Source organism: Symphalangus syndactylus, chromosome 11 (genome assembly GCF_028878055.3).
Source record: "Symphalangus syndactylus isolate Jambi chromosome 11, NHGRI_mSymSyn1-v2.1_pri, whole genome shotgun sequence".
Classification (NCBI taxonomy): Eukaryota; Metazoa; Chordata; class Mammalia; order Primates; family Hylobatidae; genus Symphalangus; species Symphalangus syndactylus.
In genome coordinates, this window is record NC_072433.2 from 36,501,496 (window position 1) to 36,523,716 (window position 22,221).

The following is a 22,221-nucleotide window of genomic DNA, read 5'->3' on the forward strand; positions in this document are numbered from 1 at the left end:
GAGGCTGAGGTGGGCAGATCATGAGGTCAGGAGATCGAGACCATCCTGCCTAATACGGTGAAACCTGTCTCTACTAAAAATACAAAAAAAAAAAAAAAAAAAAAAATTAGCCTGTAGTCCCAGCTACTCGGGAGGCTGAGGCAGGAGAATGGCGTGAATCTGGGAGGTGGAGGTTGCAGTGAGCTGAGATCGTGCCGTTGCACTCCAGCCTGGGCAACAGAGTGAGTGTCCGTCTCAAAAACAAATAGTAAAAATAAGTTAAAAATAAAAATAAAATAAAATAATTAGCTGAGCGTGGTGGTACACGACTATAGTTCTAGCTACTGGGGAAGTTAAACTGGGAGGATCACTAGAGCCCAGGAATTCAAGACTGCAGTGAGACATGATCATGCGATTGCACTCCAGCCTGGGCATCAGAGTGAGACCCTGTCTCAACAACAATTGTCTTTTTTTTTTTTTGAGACAGAGTTTTGTTCTTGTTGCCCAGGCTGGAGTGCGATGGTGCAGTGTTGGCTCACTGCAACCTCCACCTCCCAAGTTTAAGTGATTCTCCTGCCTCAGCCTCCCAAGTAGCTGGGATTACAGGCATGCACCACCACACCCAGCTAATTTTTTTGTATTAGTAGAGACAGGGTTTCACCATGTTGGCCAGGCTGGTCTCAAACTCCTGAAATCAGGTGATCCGCCCGCCTCGGCCTCCCAAAGTGCTGGGATTACAGGTGTAAGTCACCGCACCCAGCTACAATAACAATTATAAATCTAATAGTGTAAATCCTTCAGTGGTTTAAGACCCAGGTGATCTGACCCTTGGCTGCCTCTTGAACCTCATCTTTCCCTATCTTCCCAACTCTTAGCCCTCTGTCCTTCCTCAAAGATCTCAAAGTCTTCCCTCACTCAGGGCCTTTGCACAGAAGGCAGTTTTCCCTGCCTGCAATGTTCTTCTCCTGTCTGATTCTTGTTCATCCTCCAGGTCTCTGCTAAAATGTTTAGACCTTGCTTGACCCAGTTATCTAAATGACAACCCCCAATCCTCAGAATTACTCTCTCCCTTGGCACCCTGCTCTTTTTCTGTGGTGACATCACCACTATTGGTGAGTTGCTATTTCTTGGTGGGTTTGTACATCTAGACTGTCTCCCCCACTAGACTCCTTGAAGGTGGGGGCCCTCATCACAGCTCACAGCTGTGTCCCCAGGGCCTGGCACTCCCGAGGCACACACTAAACATCTGCTTCGTGCCTGAACCCCCACTGCTGAGTAGCTGAGTAGTTGGGACCACAGCTGGACAGGCCCAGTACACAGTGGGGATTTGGTCAGAGTAGGGAACTTTTGTAGAATTGAAGAAAAATGAGGCAAGACATGTACTGCAGGTATCCCGTGTGGAGATGGGCTGCTCAGAGCCCGGGAAGGGGAGGCCAGTCCTGGCAGTAGACAGGCTGTGTGTCCCCCGACCTCATCCTAGGAATCCAGGACCCCGTGGCGCCAGTGGAGACTGTGGGTGGGCAGCTGGTTTCAGTCTGGGGACAGGTTCCTTCCCACGTTTTCTGACTGGGGGGCGAGTGAAGTTGGTTTGGGAGAAAATGTCAAAGTGAAAAACAGTGGAGTGATTCAGTCTTTTCAGTCTTGCTTGCTGCCATTTGAAAGGAATGAAAGTGGGATTAACAAAAAAAAAAAAACCACAAAATCCAAACCAAAACAAAAACACCCTACTGTTTTAGAATCGGTCTCAGAAACAATCATCTTTTTGTTTTCTGTGTCATCATAAAATTAAGGGCTCACCCGAGCTTTGTTCTGCACTTGGACTGGTCTGCACAGAGGCTGGTCTTCGAGTAACAATTTTGCAGCTACCAAGAAGCACTCCTCATTTCCAGAGTACCTACTGCAAGTAGGGTGTTGGGACAGGGGAAGGGTCCCAGGTGCATTGAGGGGAGGGGGTCGAACATCCCATTGAGTAAAGGATTAGGTCAGCATCAACCAGTGATATTTTTAAAGTGTTCATCAGAGCTTGTCTCTCGCCTGCTTAAAATACTCCAGGCCTTGGCCAGGCGCGGTGGCTCACGCCTGTAATCCCAGCACTTTGGGAGGCCAAAGCAGGCAGATCACGTGGTCAGGAGATCGAGACCATCCTGGCTAACATGGTGAAACTCCGTCTCTACTAAAAATACAAAAAAATTAGCCAGGCGTGTTGGTGGGTGCCTGTAGTCCCAGCTACTCTTTGAGGCTGAGGCAGGAGAATGGCGTGAACCCAGGAGGCAGAGCTTGCAGTGAGCTGAGATCACGCCATTGCACTCCAGCATGGGTGACAAAGCGAGACTCCGTCTCAAAAAAAAAAACACTCCAGGCCTTAAAATAAAATGTTAGCCCTTCTCCATCATTGTGGTAGGCTGTATAATGGCCACTAAAAGATATATCAGTGGCTCATGCACTTTGGGAGGTCAAGGCAGGAGGATTGCTTGAGCTCAAGTTTGAGACCAGCCTGGTCATGATGGCGAAACCTAGTCTTTACAAAAACTTGGTGAGTTATGGTGGCTCAAGGACCTGTGGTCCCAGCTACTCAGGAGGCTGAGGCAGGAGGATTGTTTGAACCCTGGAGGCGGAGGTTGTAGTGAGCCAGGATGGCACCACTGCACTCCAGCCTGGGCAACAGAGTGAGACCCTGTCTCAAACAAACAAACAAACAAACAAAACAGATCCTAATTCTTGGAACCTGTCCATTTTACCTTATAAAGTAAAACGGTCTTTACAGATTAAGTGACTAAATTAAGATCCTTTTTCTTTTTTTTTCCTTTTGAAACAGGGTCTTGCTGTCACCCAGGCTGGAGTGCAGAGGCAAAAACATGGTTCACTGTAGCCTCAACCTCCTGGGGCTTAAGCAATCCTCCCACCTCAGCCTCCTGAGTAGCTGGGACCACAGGTGTGCACCGCCACGCCCGGCCAATTTTTTTTTTTTTTTAGAGATAGGGGTCTTTGCTATGTTGCCCAGGCTGGTCTCGAACTCCCGAGCCAAACCCATCCTCCTGCCTTGGCCTCCCAAAGTGCTAGGTTTATAGGCATGAGCCACCACGCCCAGCCTCAAATTAAGATTCTTTATTTGAGGAAGACTATCCTGCAGTATCTGGGTGGCCCTAACACCATCACAAGTGTCAAGAGAGGCAGAGAAAGATGTTATCCATACAGAAGAGGAGGAGGCCATGTGACGTAGGAGGCAGAGACAGGGTTGATGCAATCATAAGTTGAGGAATGCCAGCAGGCCCCACCAGGGTTGGAAGAACAAGGATGGGATGCTCCTCTAGACCCTGCAAAGGGAGCATGACCCTTAGGACACCTGATTTTGGCTCTTCCCAAATTTTGGAAGATTTTGGCCCAGTGAAACTGATTTCAGACTTCTGGCCTCCAGGACTATGGGAGAGTAAACTTCTGGTTTTTCTTTTCTTTTTCTTTCTTTTTTTTTTTTTTGAGACAGAGTTTCGCTTTTGTTGCCCAAGCTGGAGTGCAGTGGCTCAATCTCGGCTCACTGCAACCTCTGCCTCCCAGGTTCAAGTGATTATCCTGCCTCAGCTTCCTGAGTAGCTGGGATTACAGGCGTGTACTACCATGCCCAGCTAATTTTTTATATTTTTAGTAGAAACGGGGTTTCGCCATGTTGGCCAGGCTGATCTCGAACTCCTGACCTCAGGTGATCCGCCTGCCTCAGCCTCCCAAAGTGCTGGGATTACAGGCGTGAGCCACCGTGCCTGGCCAAATTTCTGTTGTTTTAAGTCACCAAGTTATATCAGCCCCAGGGCACTAATACAGTCCTCTAAATAGCCTGTGTGATCTGGCCCTGGCCCATGTTGCCAATCTCACCCTTACTCACTTGGCTCCAGCCCCACCAAGGACCTTTTTCTGTTCTCAAAACTGGTCCAGCCTCAGGGCTCCTGCACTTATTAAATTCTTTCCCCAGATTTCCCACGGCTAGCCCCTACTCATGATTTGGGTCTCTGCATAAATGTTGCCTCTTCCCACAGATCTTCCTTGACCACCTTAACCCAGAAATCACCTGTGAGTGACTCTGTGTCACATTCCTCCATTTTACTTTAGTCACAGCGTCTGTCACTATCTGAAAGTATTATTCCTTCCTGGTTTATTACTTCTCATCCCCACCAGACAGTGGGATCCAACGACTGAAATCCTATCATTTGTGGCAACACAGATGAATCTGACATGTGAGTGAAATAAGCCAGACATAGAAAGACAAACACCACATGGTCTCTCTCATATGTGGAATGAAATAAAGAAGTTGATCTCGGCCAGGTGCAGTGGCTCACGCCTGTAATCCCAGCACTTTGGGAGGCCGAGACAGGGGGATCACCTGATTTCAGGAGTTTGATACCAGCCTGGCCAACATGGTGAAACCTTGTCTCCACTAAAATTACAAAAAATTAGCTGAGCGTGCTGACGGGCGCCTGTAATCCCAGCTACTCAGGAGGCTGAGGCAAGAGAATTGCTTGAACCTGGGAGGCAGAGGTTGCAGTGAGCCAAGGTCACGCCATTGCACTCCAGACTGGGCAACAAGAGCAAAACGCCATCTCAAATAAATAAATAAATAAATTGATCTCATAGTAGAGTTGAATAGTGGTTACAGGAGGCTGGGGTGTAGTGGGAGGATAGAGAGAGGTTGGTTAACAGGTACAGAGTTACAGTTAGGGCTGAGCATGGTGGCTCACACCTGTAACTCCAGCACTTTGGAAGTCCAAGGCGGGTGGATCGCTTGAGGCCAAGAGTGCGAAACCAGTCTGGGCAACATGGAGAGACCCCATCTCTACAAAAAAATTTTAAAAAATTAGTCGGGGCTGGGCCCGGTGGCTCATGCCTGTAATCCCAGCACTTTGGGAGGCCAAGGTGGGCGGATCACGAGGTCAGGAGTTCAAGACCAGCCTGGCCAACATGGTGAAACCCGGTCCCTACTACAGATACAAAAAATTAGCCGGGCATGGTGGCTCGAGCCTGTAATTCCAGCGAGACTCCATCTCAAAAAAAAAAAAAAAAATTAATTGGGCATGGTGGTGTGCACCTGTAGTCCTAGCTACTAGGGAGGCTGAGGTGAGAAGATCACTTGAGCCTAGGGGTTGGAGGCTGCCGTAAGCTATGATCATGCCACTGCCCTCCAGCCTGGGTGACAGAGTGAGACCTTGCCTCAAAATAAATAAAAGTAAAAAGAAAAAAATACCAATATTGTACATTTCTTTTCTTTTTTCGTTTTTGTTTTTAGATGGAGTCTTGCTCTGTTACCCAGACTGGAGTGCAGTGGCGCGATTTCGGCTCACTGCAACCTCTGCCTCCCTGGGTTCAAGTGATTCTCCTGTCTCAGCCTCCCGAGTAGCTGGGACTACAGGCACCCACCATCATGCCTGGCTAATTTTTTTGTATTTTTGTAGAGACAGGGTTTTGCCATGTTGACCAGGCTGGTCTTGAACTCATGACCTCTGGTGATCTGCCTGCCTTGGCCTCCCAAAGTGCTGGGATTATAGGCATGAACCACCGCGCCTGGCCCTAATATTGTATATTTCAAAATACAGTAGCTAGAAGTGGGGATTTTGAATGTTCTCACCCCAAAGAAGCCATAAATGTATGAGGTGATGGATATGCTAAGTACCTTGATTTGATTTTTTTACACAATGTATACAGGTACCAAAACATCACATGGTACCCCATATTTAGGTACAATTATAGGTTGCTGCAAAAGTAATCGCGGTTTTTGCTACACTTTTAAATGCAAAAACCGTAATAACTTTTGCACCAACCTAATATTACATGTCAGTTAAAAACAATTTTTTAAGTGGCTCTCCTTGAAGTGTGGGTATTTGGGGAAAAAAAATGTGGGAGCCAAGAAGCCCTCGTCTAGTTCATTTCCTGCTGTATCCACAGGGCCTGGCATGTAGCAGGTGTTCAGCAAACATTGGTTCATGAATGCATGAATGACCTATCTGTGCAAACCTCTAGGCTCAAGGGGTGTGTGTGTGTGTGTAAGGATTTTAGGGTGCATGTGTGGCAATGAAACTGTAACCTCTATATGACCTCCCATCTTCTGAGTGACCCCTCCTCCCTCACGCTGTCAGGAGCTTTCTGGGGAATATTTCATTTATTCCCTACAACGCTCTGTGAGGCAGGTTTCCTTCATATCTATATGACAGACGAGGAAACTGAGGCTCCGCGATCATCTAAGTTATATAAAATATGTTCAGAAGTGAAAACCGCATTAATAGGCAGAAAAGGACCTCCCCCTTCTACCGCTTACCCACCGCTTACCCACCGCTTACCCAGACCCTCCCCTTCCCCGCGCTGGGTCTCCCGGGACTCTTCTTTACTTTCTTTTCTATAAAATACAGACGGGGAGGGGGGGGCGGGGAATCTCACTGTGTTACCCAGGCTGGTCTCGAACTCTTGGCCTGAAGTTATCCTTTCACCTTAGCCTCCCAAAGTACTGCGATCAGAGGCAGGAGCCACCGCATCCAGCCCCCCTCCCGGGACCCTTCAAGAGTCTCTGCGCAGGGTCTAGGCCGAGGGTGCACAGCGCGCAGAAAGCGCCTGGGAGAGCGGTGTCCCCCGCGAGCCACCACAAGTTTATCCCTAGGCGCGGAAGCTACCACGGCCTGGGCGAGTGCCGGAAAATTCCCAGCAGGCGGCTTGCCCCGGGGGAGGTCGGCGAAGCGGTCTAGGCTGGTGCTGGCGGAGCCGATTCACGGACCCGGGGTTGTTTACTGGTCCGGGGAGTGGACGCGGCTGCCCACTAACCGGTCGCGGCTGTAGCGGCGGCGGCGAGCAAAGGGTTACGGGGGCGGCCCCGGAGGCGGGGGCGGAGCCGGGATCTCGGCCGCACCTGGCGCCCCAGGCTCCCAGCCCCGACGCCTCCTGCAGCGCCCGGAGCCGCACCGGGATCGGGAGCCTCGGGGAAAAGCGGCGCGGGAGCCGGCACCCACCGCTGGAGGGGCGGCGACGGCGGCCGTAGCGACCTCGGGAGGCGAGCGGAGCCGCCATGGCCGAGTTCCCGTCCAAAGTGAGCACGCGGACCAGCAGTCCTGCGCAGGGCGCCGGAGCCTCGGTGTCGGCGCTGCGCCCGGACCTGGGCTTCGTGCGCTCCCGCCTCGGGGCGCTCATGCTGCTGCAGCTGGTGAGAGCGCGCGCGGGCCCACGGGGTTGGCCTGGAGGTCCCGGTCCGGCCAGGATGGGTGAGGGACTCCGGCGCTGCGTTCATTCTTCGCGAACATTGCGCTCCCCACCCGGGCTCACACTCTCACCGACGCGTTGCGCCTACCCCTAGGGCGCTTCCCGCACGGACGCCGCCAAGATCGCCCTGCATCCCTCTCACCACGAGACTCCCCCGTAGCCGTCCCTGCGAGCGTGAGCACCCTGCATCGTGTACAGAGTGCCCACTGCCCGTGCCCCATCGTGCCCCCTTCAAGGTGGTTACCAGCGGCCACAGAGAAGCCCCCACCGGAGCCACAGTCACTGAGCACAACCCCCCAACCCTTCCCAGCCGTCCCTTCCCTCCTCTCTCTTTTTCACCCCTTTTTCTGCCCGGACAGTGCCCCCAGCCCTCTAGGGAACCCAGTCTGAGGCAAAGTCCACTCTCTGACCACCTTCTGCCCCGCTCCCAGCGGCTCCGGGTGGCCGCACCCATGAACATTCCTCATCTAATCTAGAGGGCACATCCGACTCCCCAACACGCACACTCAGGCACTATCCTGTGGGCGCCCACGCGGGAACCGGGCTCTTCTAGCTTTCTCTGGGTGACCCGCCAGGTTTCAGCCGGTTTAGCCAGCCCCACGGGGCCCAGATATCGCTGGAGGGTGGGGTTTGTGGGTAGCCAGGGGCAAGACTCCTACTCTCCCCCAGACCCCTGTACAGACCCCAACTGAGGCGGACCCATGGGAACATCCTCCACTCCCACACCAGCCACAGGCCCGGATGTTAGCTTCTTCCTCTGCCACCCTTTCCTGAGAGCCTGGAAGGTGGGTGAGGGCCTGATACATTTTCAGAGGACTCAGGTGGAATTGGAGTTGGGCCAGGACCTGTATTTCTTAGTAATCCAGCGAGTGGACATTTCCCACTGTCTCCTACTGCTGGGTGCTAGCGCTGCTGCGAGGCCCAAGCTGGAGGGCAGGGTGGTTGCTTTGGTGCCAGACCCTGGGCTGAGGTCCAGTCTCCCTCCCCTGACCTCTCCAGGTGCGGGCCCACCTCCACCTGGGTCAGTGCTATCTCATTTCAGGATTTCTCAGATCTCTGTGGGCCCCCTCCCCAGCCTCTGAATCTCCTGGCGGGTTTGTTTAAAATTTAGATTATTGGACTCCACCCCCGGAAAAAAATGTGCAATTGGAATTTGAATCTCAGAAAGTACAGCCAGAAATCTACATTTTTAACACTTCTCCCAGAGTTTTTTGTTTGTTTCTCTTTTGGGGTGTGGGGGAGAAGATTCTATCTTCTGAGGGAAGAGGTCTAGTTCCTGGAATCATTTAATTCTGCAGATGGGGAGAGCCACTGACCCCGCCACTGCTGGAATGCTCGGCTCTGGGCTGGTTGTGAGGGGCACAGCCATGAGCAGCTGCCTGGCTGCCCAGGAGAGAGCCAGGTGGGTGTGAGAAGTGGTGCGAAAGGGCAGAGGAGAAGGAGAGCAATTCTACGACCAGGAAGGCTTCTTGGAGGAGGTGGTTTTTGAGCAGAAACTTCACTGAAATCTGAGGCAGAGGCAGGGAAAGGGTGTTCCAAGGGCAGGGAACAGTGTGAGCCAAGATGTGGTGATGAGAAAGTTGAATTAATTTGCAGGGAGTAGGCAACAGGTTGGTGGTGCTGGAGTTGAAGCACTTGTTTCTGGTGTGGACCGAAGCCAAGGGCCTTGTGTAACTTCTGTGAGCTACAGGGTCTAGGTTCTGTTGGTGGCCTTAAGAGGTTTTGGAACAGAAGAGGGATCTTGCTGGGTGGAGGATGATGAGTGGCAAGATCCCTGTGAGGGACCCCTCAGCATCCCTGGTGAGGTGGATCCTGAGGCTGGCCCCTGACGGACAGGAGGATTGCTTGTGGCCAGAAGTTCAAGACCAGCCTGGGCAACATATTGAGAACCTGTCTCTACAAAAGAAGGAAAAAAAAATAGCCAGGCATGGTGGTATGTGCCTGTGGTCTCCGCTACTTGGGAGGCTGAGGTAGGAGGACCCCTTGTGCCTGGAAGTTCGAGGCTACAGTGCCTTTGATCGCACCACTGCACTCCAGCCTGGGTGACAGAATGAGACTTTGTCTCAAACAAAAAAAAGAAAAGAAAAGAAAAAAGAAAGAGACTAGCAATAGGGGCAATAGGGGGAATGGAAGTCATTGGAGTAAGAGGAGGATGTTGCTGCTGTGGGCTGCAAGGGTCTTGGTAGCTTCCTCTAGAGAAGGCTTGTGTTCCTGATTGGGGGTGAGTGGGGGCATCCCCTGAGGGCTCAGCAATCCAGCCCTGAGCATCTGGGTCCCGTTACACAGAAGTAGACATTGACGTCTAGGTAGAAGGACTTGCCAGGAGTCCTGTAATAGATCTTGGCACTTGGGTCTCTTGACTCTCAAGGACTGGGTGTGAAGGAAGTGGGCTCCTTTTGCCCCCTACCTGCAGTGCCTTTGGGAGGATGAGGGTCTCCCATCAGAGTTCTGAAAATGACCTGCACATTTTAGTACCTTAGAAATCTGCTTGTTGGGGCCGGGCGCGGTGGCTCACACCTGTAATTCCAGCACTTTGGGAGGCCGAGGTGGGCGGATCATGAGGTCAGGAGACGGAGACCATCCCGACTAACACGGTGAAACCCTGTCTTTGCTAAAAATACAACAAAATTGGCCTGGCGTGGTGGCGTGCACCTGTAGTCCCAGCTACTCAGGAGGCTGAGGCAGGAGAATGGCGTGAACCCAGGAGGCAGAGCTTGCAGTGAGCCGAGATCGCCACTGCACTCCAGCCTGGGGGACAGAGAGAGACTCCGTCTCAAGAAAAAAAAGAAAAAAAAATCTGCTTGTTGAAGAAGCTGCATCCTGAGCTGTTTCTCTGGCAACAGACAGTTCCACTGGGTCTGAAATGGGATATGTGGGGGTTCATCCAACCGGCACCACCATCTGCTGGGAAGCCATGGTAGCTCCCATCTATCGGGCCAGCACTAGGCTCAGGCCCTTTGCTAAGGCCTTTAGATCCTCTTCGTTGGCCCCATTTTACAGGTGAGAAAACTGAGGCTCAGAGGCCAGTTCTTTGCCCAAGATCTCACAGCCCTCCTCCACAGGAGTGATTTTTCTGACTTTTCTGGCCTATAGTCTTAATGACCACGTGTGGCTTTGCTGCTACCTTCCCAGGATCTGTCATTGTGGAGGGAGTGGTGGGGACCCTGGGCCCAGAGCCCGCTTTCCAGGAGCTCTTGGTCAGTGAGAGAGGTGCCCAGAGGATGTGCTTCTCCCAGAGGGATCAGAGAAGGCTTCATGGAGCAGGAAATAAATGAGAAGATGGAAGCTTCTCATCAAACCCTTCTGTTTCCGAGGATTTGATGAATGTTCCTGGTGTGGTGGGAGGAAGGGAAGGTGGGTAGAAAGGCTCCCAGCTCCTGGAGAAGGAGATATACTTTTCATTCGGTATCAGAATGTGTCCTGAAGAACCAATCTCAGTATTCTTCACAGATATCTGGTGGTGTTCATTGATTTATCACTATCCTTATTCCTTGTAGATTCAGAAAGAACACCAGATGGAATATGATATTAAACCACATAAGACAGAAGAGTTAAAGCAATATATCTTTAAAAGCTGGTGGTGTGGAGGGGAGAATTGACTTGCAGCAAGTTTAAGGCTGTTGATTATTTGTTGAACTTCCTAGCAGCCTAGGCAAAAAGGGAAACATGAAGAATCTATGCAAATAGCGTCTAAAAAAGGAGGCAGGTCTTTGTTTTTTAATTTTTTTTCTGACCAACGGATTCATGTCACAAGGCAGGCAAGTTTGATCTACAGACAACTCTTTTGGTTTTTTTAAAAAAAGGCGTCAGTGCTACAGATTTTTGTGTAACTCAGGTGGAAGAATGCAGAAGGCGTGGTTATTTGCTTATGGGGAGCTCCCAAAGCCTTTTTACAGTAAGTATAAAGTAGTGCTGTTAGGTGCCCATCTCTCCTTGTTTCAAGCCTCCCCAAGCCGTGGGGAGAAGGATGATCTTATCTGGATTTATTGATAAGTAAATAGGCTCAGAGAGGGTGAGGAGCTTGTCCAAGGTCACACAGGATAGAGTGGCAAGCTTGGCTTTGCACTTTGATCTGGAAATCCAAAACCTGGCTCTAGCTATGCTTCCTCATCTTGTTTATTTTGGGGGTGGGAAGTTCTAGAGTGCTTTGGAGGGGGAAAAGGGGGACTTCAGGAAGGGAGACTCATCAGGGGCCAAGGCCATCAGGGAGGGCTTCCTGGCATAGGAAGGGAGAAGGAGGATCAGGACAGACCAGAGCTTGTACAGAGAGACCTGTCAGTCAGTAGGCGTCCTTGAGGCCCAGGATGTGGAAGCTGTGTGAATGCCCTGTGGCGGTAAGGCCATTTGGTTTGGTACCTTCTGTCCTTCCATTTTGCCCCACCTCCTGGGATTGGGGGTGGCCACACAATTCCCATTTTGCAGGTGAATAACAGATCAAAAGCCTCACCTAGCTGGGCAGGTGGCAGGGTGGCACATGCCTGTAGTTCCAGCTACTTGGGAGGCTGAGGCAGGAAGATTGCTTGAGCCTCAGAGTTTGAGGCTGCAGTAAGCCGTGATCACGTCACTGCACTCTAGCCTGGGTGACAGAGTAAGACCCCTACTTTTTTTTTTTTTTTTTCCTGGAGACAAGGTCTTGCTCTGTCACCCAGGCTGGAGTGTAGTAGTGTGATCACGGCTCACTGCAACCTCAACATCCCAGGCTCAGGCGATCCTCCCACCTTAGGCCTCCTGAGTATCTGGGACGACAGGTACATGCCACAATGCCTGGCTAAGTTTTTATATTTTTTGTAAAGATGGGATTTCATCATGTTGCCCAGACTGGTCTCGAACTCCTGGGCTCCAGCAATCCACCTGCCTTGGTCTCCCAAAGTGCTGAGATTACATTTGTGAGCCACCGCACCCAGTCCTCTACTCTTAACAAAAAAAAAAAGGAAGAAGAAGAAGAGAAGCCTTCCCTAGATCTCCATGACCCATGGGGTGGCATGGAGAGTGGTGATGGGAACACAGGCCTGGACGCTGAGAGCCTTGGGTTCAAATCCTGGCTCTGTCCCTTTCTGGCTGCATGATCCTGGGGGAATTCCCAAATTTCCCTGAGCCTCACTTCCTTGTCTGTCAGATGGTGATGGCAGGATCTAGATCATGCCTGCAAAGAGCTAGCCCAGCACTATATGTGGGAATGAAGGACAGTTTGGATTCACAGGGTTATAGGATCCGAGGATTCTTACGCAAGCATAAGAGGTCCCTTTGCAGCATCTCCAACATGAACTTGCGTGCTTCCAGAGACAGGGAGCTCAGTTCTTCTTAAGGCTGCCTGTTCCATCCTTGGGCACTTGGGAGTGTTGGAAAGATCTTCCTTATGGTGATACCGGCTCTGTCTCCAGCCCCAGGAGGCAGACCAGCTCCTCTGCAGATGGAGGGCAGGGCAGGGACTGAAAGCCAACTCTGGTCTCCAGGAAGGGGCTACCTAGATGAGATTGTTGGAGTCCGAGTGAGGTGTGAGCAGGGCTTGGTCACACTGGGATTGCAGTGTCTGAGACTCCCCGGGCTTCCCTTAGCACTGAGATTTGTGGGTGGTTCAGTCTTTTTAGTACAGCATTCCAGGCCCTGCATGCCCAATATCTTCATCCAACCCAGCTCTGCTGCACAGAGCAATAAATGCCTTGTATTGTTAGTTCCCCCACACACTCCCCACTTACTGCAATGGGGGGAGTATTGAGTGTTTGGGAATTAATTTGTAATTACATTATGAATATATGAATACATTCTCCTCACAAAATAAAAAAACCTGTACAGATTACACTAAAGCTGTAGTTGGATTACCCACCTCTGTCCTTAAGGGGACAACTATTTTGGGTGTTTCTAGTCTTTTCTCCTGTGCACTTTTGAAAACATTGATAGTTTTATTCTGTATCCTTTGTTCAGCAAGTTGCTTTTCTCATACTTGGTACATCTGAGAGCTCTTCATGTGCTCTGTCATCCAGGCTGGAGTGCAGTGGCGTAATCTCGGCTCACTGCAACCTCTGCCTCACGGGTTCACGCCATTCTCCTGCTTCAGCCTCCCGAGTAGCTGGGACTACAGGTGCCTGCCACTACACCCAACTCATTTTTGTATTTTTAGTAGAGACGGGGTTTCACCATGTTGGCCAGACTGGTCTTGAACTCTTGACCTCAGGTGATCCACCTGTCTCGGCCTCCCAAAGTGCTGGGATTACAGGCATGAGCCACCGTGCCCGGCCACTCTTCATGTTCTGAGACTTGTCTTCCTTCCTTGTAAACTGTTGTGGAGTAACCCGTAGTGTCCCGGCAGCCTCTGCTCATTTAGCTGTTTCTCTACTGATGGAATTGTTTCATTTTTTGAAAAAAAATTACAGAAACATAATACAAAGCACTCAAATGGTAGAAAGGGTAATCATGAAAATGTAATCTCTCTCATCCCTGACTGACCACACCCCACAGCTGCCCTCACCCCAGGCAACCACATGCCTTGTGTCTCATTCCAGGGTGAGTGGATGCATATTTCTACAAAAAACCCATATCCTCACTTAACCACAGATAGGTGCTGTCTGTGTGTGTGCCAAGCCGTGTTTTTCCCCATGGCAATACACCTAGGGATATTCTGTATCAGTGCACAGCAAGCTGTGTCCATTTTTTTCATACCTTTATTTACCTAATTTCTTTTTCTTGATTTTTATTTTGTTTGTTTGAGACATAGTCTTGCTCTGTCACCCAGGCTGGAGTGCAGTGACGTGATCTTGGCTCACTGCAACCTCTGCCTCCCAAGTTCAAGTGATTCTCCTGCCTCAGCCTCTTAAGTAGCTGGGATTACAGGCACACACCACCATGGCCTGACTAATTTTTGTATTTTTAGTGGAGACAGAGTTTCACCATGTTGGCCAGGCTGGTCTCAAACTCCTGACCTCAGGTGATCCGCCTGCCTCGGCCTCCCAGAGTGCTGGGATTACAGGCGTGAGCCGCCGCACCTGGCCCCTAATTTCTTTAATAGGTAATGTATTTACAATGCTCAAGAATAAAATAGACTGGGAAGGAGTACAGTGAAAAATCTGTGTTCCCTCTTGGTGAAAGTTGACTCCTTCATGCCCACTCTCAGTTTTCTATATCCCGTTTTAAGACTTTCTTTTAGGAGATCTATGCAAATGTGGCTCTAGATTCCTATCCCCAGTTTATATAGTCTCCCCAAGATATATAGTCTAGCCACATCCTTCTGCACTTTTTCTTTTACACTTAAAAAATGAATCTTGGGGGTCCTTTTGTCTCAGTGTGTGGAGTGCAATTGCTTCTTTCTTTATGGCTTCTGTAGTATTCCATCATGCAGCTGTGGTGTGACTGTGTGGTCAGTCCCTTTGTTGACAGACACTTCGGGTTTTCTATTCCTTTGCTGTTGCGCACCCTGCTGCAAGAAATGCCACCAAGTGCATCTGTATGATATGTTTCCAGAAGTGGGACTACTGGGTGGGAGGGTATATGCATTTGGGATTGTGATGTAGATTGCCAAATGCCTTCCGGAGAGGTCACACCCTTCCTGCCCGCAATAGCATGCCTCCTGGAAGGTTCCTGTTCCCACAGCCTCCCAACGTGGTGATTTAACACACTTCTGGATGTGCCCCAATCTAATAGACCAAAATGATAGGTCAATGTAGTATTATTTTCATTTCTCTCTTTCTTTTTTTTTTTTTTGAGACAGAGTCTCACTCTGTCACCCAGCCTGGAGTGTAGTGGCATGATCTTGACTCACTGCAACCTCTGCCTCCCGGGTTCAAGCAATTCTCTGGCCTCAGACTCCCGAGTAGCTGGGATTACAGGCGCCCACCACCAAGCCCGGCTAATTTTTGTATTTTTAGTAGAGACGGGGTTTTGCCATGTTGGCTAAGCTGGTCTTGACTCCCGAGTAGCTGGGATTACAGGCGCCCACCACCAAGCCCGGCTAATTTTTGTATTTTTAGTAGAGACGGGGTTTTGCCATGTTGGCCAAGCTGGTCTTGAACTCCTGACCTCAGGTGATCTGCCTGCCTCAGCCTTCCAAAGTGCTGGGATTACAGGCATGAGCCACGAGGCCCGGCTAATTTTTACATTTTTAGTAGAGACAGGGTTTACGCCATGTTGGCCAGACTGGCCTCGAACTCCTGACCTCAGGTGATCTGCCTGCCTCAGCCTTCCAAAGTGCAGGGATTACAGGCATGAGCCACCAAACCTAGCCTATTTTCATTCTCTTATCAGTGAGGTTGACCTTTTAAAAAATGTGTTTGGGTTGTTTGTTTGTTTTTGAGACAGGATCTCACTCTGTCACCCAGGCTGGAGTGGAGTGGCACGATCAGGAATCACTGCAACCTCCGCCTCCTGGGCTCAAGCCATCCTACCACCTCAGCCTGCCGAGTAGCTGGGACTACAGGTGCTCCTCACCATGCCCAGCTAATTTTTGCTAGAGACATGGTCTCACTATATTCCCCAGGCTGGTCTCAAACTCCTGGGCTCAAGCAATACTCCCGCCTCGGCCTCCCAAAGTGCTGAAATTATAAATGCGAGCCTTGGCGCCAGGATCTAAAAGATGTTTAAGAGCCATTTGTATTTCCTTGTCTGTTTGTATTCTTTTTTTTTTTTGAGACGGAGTGTCGCTCTGTCACCCAGGCTGGAGTGCAGTGGCGCGATCTCAGCTCACTGCAAGCTCTGCCTCCCAGGTTCACGCCATTCTCCTGCCTCAGCCTCTCCGAGTAGCTGGGACTACAGGTGCCCGCCACCACGCCTGGCTAATTTTTTGTATTTTTAGTAGAGACGGGGTTTCACCATGGTCTCGATCTCCTGACCTCGTGATCCGCCCGCCTTGGCCTCCCAAAGTGCTGGGATTACAAGCGTGAGCCACCGCGCCCAGCCAATCTGTTTGTATTCTTTGCTCATTCTACTGAGTGTGGTTGGTCTTTGCCTTAATAACTGCTAGGAGTTCTGGATTATTTGCAATTATTTCTTTCCTAATTTGTTTGTTTTGCTGGGTTTTTTCCCCCCCATGGTGTTTTTCTTGCCTTGCAAAATTTTGTTTTAGTTTTTTTGTTGCTGAATTTCTTTATTTCATTCTTCTTCCTTTTTTCTTTCTGGGTTCTGGAAATTGAATCATAGTTCAGTCTTTTTCACTCCAGTTGTATCTGTCTGGAATGTATTAACATTGTTACATATTTGTTGTATTTAATTACATTGTTAGCTTCTATTGTGATAGATAATACAGGTTTCCCACTTCCTAGTGATTTAAGTTTCCTTTTTAAAATTAGCTTATATATGTGATATATACAAGTTCATCCATGGGGACTGGTTTAGATAAATTATGATACATCTGTACAATGGTGCATGATGCAGTGAGTAAAAAGATATCCCCCACCCCTCACAGAAGACAATGCAACAGCTCTGTGTGTAACGAGGGACAATCTCCAGGCTACATATTTAAGTGAAAAAAGCAAGGTACAAAATTGTAGCATGCTATCATTTGTGTGGAAGAAGTACACAGATACAAGACACACTTACCTGAAATGCACGTGTGTGTGCGTTTGTGTGTGTGTGAGAAGTCCCTGGGGACACACATAAGAAACCACTCTTGGCCGGGCGTGGTGGCTCATGCCTGAAACCCAGCACTTTGGGGGGCCGGGGCGGGCTGATTGCAAGGTCAGGTGATTGAGACCATTCTGGCTAACACGGTGAAACCCTGTCTCTACTAAAAATACAAAAAATTAGCTGGGCATGGTGGTGGGCGCCTGTAGTCCCAGCTACTTGGGAGGCTGAGGCAGGAGAATGGTGTGAACCCGGGAGGCAGAGCTTGCGGTGAGACAAGATCGCATCACTGCACTCCAGCCTGGGTGACAGAGCAAGACTCCATCTCAGAAAAATAAAAAATAAACTACTCTTGAGCCGGGCACAGTGGCTCACTACTGTAATCCTAGCATTTTGGGAGGCCAAGGCAGGCAGATTGCCTGAGGTCAGGAGCTCGAGACCAGCCTGGCCAATATGGTGAGACCTCACCGCTACTAAAAAGACAAAAAACAGCCTGGCATGGTGGTGCGTACATGTAGTCCCAACTACACGGGAGGCTGAGGCATGAGAATCGCTTGAACCCTGGAGGCAGAGGTTGCAGTGAGCCAAGATTGCGCCACTGCACTCCAGCCTGGGTGACAGAGCAAGATTCTGTCTCAAAACAAAAACAAAAACAAAACGCACTCTTGGTTGCCTCCAGAAGTTGAGTATCAAATGGAAGACATGATGCTGAATATGCTATTTGGATACCTATCATGTCATATGTATTACATCTTTCAAAGATAAAATCACATTTAAAACTTTGAAATAAATGCAAATATTGAGTAAAGAAAAAAATAGGGCCAGGTGTGCTGACTCACACCTGTAGTGCCAGCACTTTGGGAAGCTGAAGCGGGAGGATCACTTGAGCCCAGGAGGTCAAGACCAGCCTGGGCAACAGAGCTAGACCTTGTCTCTACAAAAATTTATAAATTAGCCAGGCATGGTTGTGCGTGCCTGTCCCAGCTCTTGGGAGGGTGAGGTGGGAGGATTGCTTGAGCCCAGGAGTTCAAGGCTGCAGTGAGCTGTCATCATGCCACTACAGTCCAGCCTGGGTAACAGAGTGAGACCCTATTGCCAAAACAATAAAAAATAGTACACGTTCGTGGATATGGCAAAAGCTATGAAGGTGGCGCTTGAATGTCCTCAGGCCCAGAGAGAGAAAGGCACTTTCCCCAGCATCACACAACAGGGAGCAATAGCCTTGAGTTCAGTGTTACGGCTGAGGGACCTTGGGTGATTTTCCCAACCATCTATGAGTGGAAGGAGAACAGGTTACTGGGATAAAGTCTCCCAGGCTATTGCTGTTGCTGTTGACCTGGCAGGGACAGGCATTGGTCACTCCTTATCAGCCAGTAAGTTGTTTGTGGCAGAATTTGGTGAGGACCAGGGCCCTGATTTCCCATTCAGAGATTATCTGAGGGATCCCCATGGCTGCTGTTTGCCCAGGTCTCCATGGTGATTGGGAACCTGGGTGGTGGGGGTGCTGTCTTTCTTGGCAGCCCAGTGGGCTGAGCCCTGATTGTGACAAAAGCCAGGCCCAGGCCCTTTGCTGTCGGGCTGGGTTGGTCCCTCCTGTTTGTCCAGTGGGGAGAGGCCAGGGTGGTACCCCAAGGTCTCACAGGGAGTTGCCGGCAGGGAGACAGGTCAAAGGTCAGGTAGGGCCCAAATCCTGAGCTGCTAGGGAACAGACACAGGCCTGTTCTAGGATGTTCTAGCTTTTATTTGGGGCTGGGGTCAGACACCAGATGAGCTTTTTCACATCTGCCACTCTATGTGAGGGTGGCAGGATGGGAGCACTGCCCCCCCAACTTTTTTTTTTTTTGAGATGGAGTCTCGCTCTGTCCCCCAGGCTGGAGTGCAGTGGCACGATCTTGGCTCACTGCAAGCTCCGCCTCCCGAGTTCACACCATTCTCCTGCCTCAGCCTCCAGAGTAGCGGGGACTACAGGTGCCCACCACCATGCCCGGCTAATTTTTTGCATTTTTTTAGTACAGACGGGGTTTCACCGTGTTAGCCAGGATGGTCTCAATCTCCTGACCTCATGATCCACCCGCCCAGCCTCCCAAAGTGCTGAGATTATAGGTGTGAGCCACCGCACCTGGCCCCCCACACCCCCAACTTTTTTTGAGACAGGGTCTCACTCTGTCACTCAGGCTGGAGTGCAGTAGTGTGATCATGGCTCACTGCAGCCTCGACCTTCTGGGCTCACATGATCCTCCTGCCTCGGCCTCCCAAGTAGCTGGGACCACAGGCATGCGCCACCATGCCTGGCTAATTGGCTTATTTTGTTTTTGTTTTTTTGTAGAGATGGGGATCTTGCTTATGATGCCCAGGCTGGTCTCAAATTCCTGGGCTCCAAGCGTTCCTCCTACCTTGGCCTCCCAAAGTGCTGGGATTGCAGGTATGAGCCACTGTGCTCTGCCAGTGGGCCCCTCCTTGAAGTTAAGACAGACAAGGCTTGCTCAAGGTCACCGAGAACATCAGTGCCAGCATTGGGTGTAGAACCAGTGTTGCAGGAAGTCCAGGGAGAGAGGAAGATCCTCACTTTAGCACCCCCATTCCTCCAGCAGGCCGAGGCCAGGGTGCACGGGGCTGATGAAGCTCTATATACTCCCAACAGCAGCTGGTTCTTTCTCTGGAGGGGCCGATGGAAGGATGAGGTGGCCTCGGGGTGCTGAGACTATAAGTTTCTTGTTATCCCAGCTGCCCTGGGTTCGAGTTCTGCCACTGCCCCCTCTCAGCTCTGGCTTCAAGAGCAGTGATGCTCTCTTCAAATACAGTAGTCTCCAGGGGAATGTCCCCACATCCTGGGTGACAGGGGAAGGGGAGCCTGGGCCACAGAACTATCCAGGTCCCAGCCCTTACCAGGCATGACCTTGGTTCAGGTCCAGATCTTCCAAGAGCCTCAGTTTTCCTCATCAGTGGAATGGGTCAAGTGTTTCCCTTGAAAGGGTTGGGCCCAGAAGGAGGAAGGCCCTGGGGGTAAAGCCCTGGCGGGGGCCTGGCAGGGTAGTTGCGGGGGCGGGAGTTGGAGGGAATGAATGCAGGGCGCCACCTGGGACTTTACAAGGAGGGTAAGGCCTTCCTGGGAACTCTCTGTGTGGCTGGAGGGGCCTGGGTGCTGGGGAGGCTTGGGTAGGCTTTGTGGGGTAGGCCTAGGAGACCCTGGGAAGGAGGGAGGAAGCAGAGGAGGGGACCGGCAGGCAGGGAGCTCTGAGTTTCTGAGATCCCACCTGTGAGTGCTGCCACCTGCTCTGAGAGCCAGAGGGGGCCTTGGAGTATCACTCAAGAGGCCCCCACCTGCCTTTACACACCTGGGGGCTGCCTGTGGAGGGAGGACCTACTTGATCTGACCAGAGGGCAGAATGGGAACAGGGTGGGATTAAGTAGGGGGTAGTTTGAGTTCAAGTTGGGAAGACTTTCCTTTTTTTTTCTTTTTTTATTTTTGAGACAGAGTTTTGCTCTTGTTGCCCAGGCTGGGTGCAATGGTGCGATCTTGGCTCACTGCAACCTCTGCCTTCCAGGTTCAAGCAATTCTCTTGCCTCAGCCTCCCAAGTAGCTGGGATTACAGGTGCCCGCCACCACGCCCAGCTAACTTTTTGTATTGTTATTAGAGGCGGGGTTTCACCATGTTGGCCAGGCCTGACTTCAGGTGATCCACCTGCCTCGACCTCCCAAAGTGCTGGAATTACAGGTGTGAGCCACCGTGCCCGGCTGGGAAGACTTTTCTAAAGCCCTAAGGGGGGACCTCACAGCAAGGATGAGGTGGTAGTGGCTCCTTGGCTGCAAGTACACGTGGGGCTGCAGGACCTTGCTGGGGGTCCAGGGGCGGTGCAGCCACTGGGGTAGGTGTGCTGCAACCTCTTCTGCCTTTGGCATTGAAATGCTCTCTGCTCTGAGACCCAGGACTCAGGAATAACAAGCGATACAATGAACGCCTTGGAGGAGGACCAGATCTGAGCCCCCACCTCCAGCATCGTCCTCCTGCCATAGCCCCAGGAAGCAGGGCCCACGCGGGAGGTGGGGGTGGGGTGGCTGTGGCCTGGGGTGAGGACCCTCGCTGCCAAGCTCCCCACTGTGTTCCCAGGGCATAGAACAGCTCCTGGCACAGTTTGTTTAATGACTGAATGACTCCGTTTGGTGACTTACATGCCCATTTTTCCAATGACAAAAGAGAGCTTAGGGCTGTTCAGTACTGCCCAGGTCTAGTGGACTGGGGCTGGGTTCTGAGTCTGCTGTCGCCTTCCTGGAGAGCGGGGATGACTCCAGGATCCTCGATTGCTGGAATGCATGGCACGGGAATTCCAAGGTGCCCTCCCTCTCACACAGGCAGGGGGTGGTGTGTGGCTGTGTCGTGGCCAGCTTAGGCACCCGGAGCCTCTGTCCCCTGCCCCTTTGTCTCGTGTGATACAATGGGTGGCTTTTTGTCCCCATAAAGTCCCTTTCACTGTAGGGAGAAGGGCCAGAGCGGGGGTGGGGACCGAGCCTGGCCAGGCTGAGTTCTGAGTGTCCTTGGCTTGCCCAGATGTGTCCCCAGTGAGGGGGACCCCAGGAAGAGTTTGCTTTGCCACGCTGGGCGTGGTTTTCCTGGATGGAGCAGTGGGAATAGAGAGGCCGGAGCTGGGGAAGGACTCGGGGGCCTGGGAAGCACTCGGGGGCCATGGATGGACTTGGGGGCAGGGGAAGGACTCGAGGGCTGTGGAAGGACTTGGGGGCAGGGGAAGGACTCGAGGGCTGTGGAAGGACTTGGGGGCTGGGGATGGACTCGAGGGCTGTGGAAGGACTTGGGGGCAGGGGAAGGACTCGAGGGCTGTGGAAGGACTTGGGGGCTGGGGATGGACTCGGGGGCTGGGGAAGGACTCGGGGGCCAGTAAAGGACTCGGGGACTGGAAAAGGGGGTTGTGGATAGACTCGGGGACTGTGTTTGGACTCGGGGGCCATGGAAGGATTTGCTGCCTTGGCCCCTTTGGCCGTCACGTTGTTTCTAAAACCTTTGGTTCAGTCACCCATGTTTAAAAAGCTGATTTTCGCCAGGTGCAGTGGCTCATGCCTGTAATCTCAGCACTTTGGGAGGCCAAGGCAGGTGGATCATCTGAGGTCAGGAGTTTGAGACCAGCCTGGCCAACATGGTGAAACCCTGTCTCTACCAAAAATACAAAAATTAGCTGGGCATGGTGGTGGCACGCACCTGTAATCCCAGCTATTTGAGAGGCTGGGGCAGGAGAATGACTTGAACCCAGGAGGCAGAGGTTGTAGTGAGCCAAGATTGCGCCACTGCACTCCAGCCTGGGCAACAAAGTGAGACTCCATCAGATAAATAAATAAATAGCTGATTTCCATATAAAATCCAGAATTCTAGTGTCTCTTGAAAAATTAGAAACTTTGGTCACCCCAGGCCTGCATTCCCAGCAGCCACTCCAGAGACTCCCCAGCCCAGTGTAGTCATT

General features: G+C 51.3%; 1 protein-coding gene across 1 annotated transcript in view; it reads left to right on the forward strand.

The window, feature by feature from the left end:
• The first annotated feature begins 6,828 nt into the window (after window positions 1–6,828).
• The window catches only part of PLLP (plasmolipin), a 29,800-nt gene continuing 14,407 nt past the window's right edge, over window positions 6,829–22,221 (forward strand). The window contains exon 1 of the mRNA XM_055299468.2: window positions 6,829–7,147. Coding sequence (XP_055155443.1) covers window positions 7,013–7,147 — 135 coding nt within the window. The 5' untranslated portion in view covers window positions 6,829–7,012. The remainder of the gene's footprint in view (window positions 7,148–22,221) is intronic.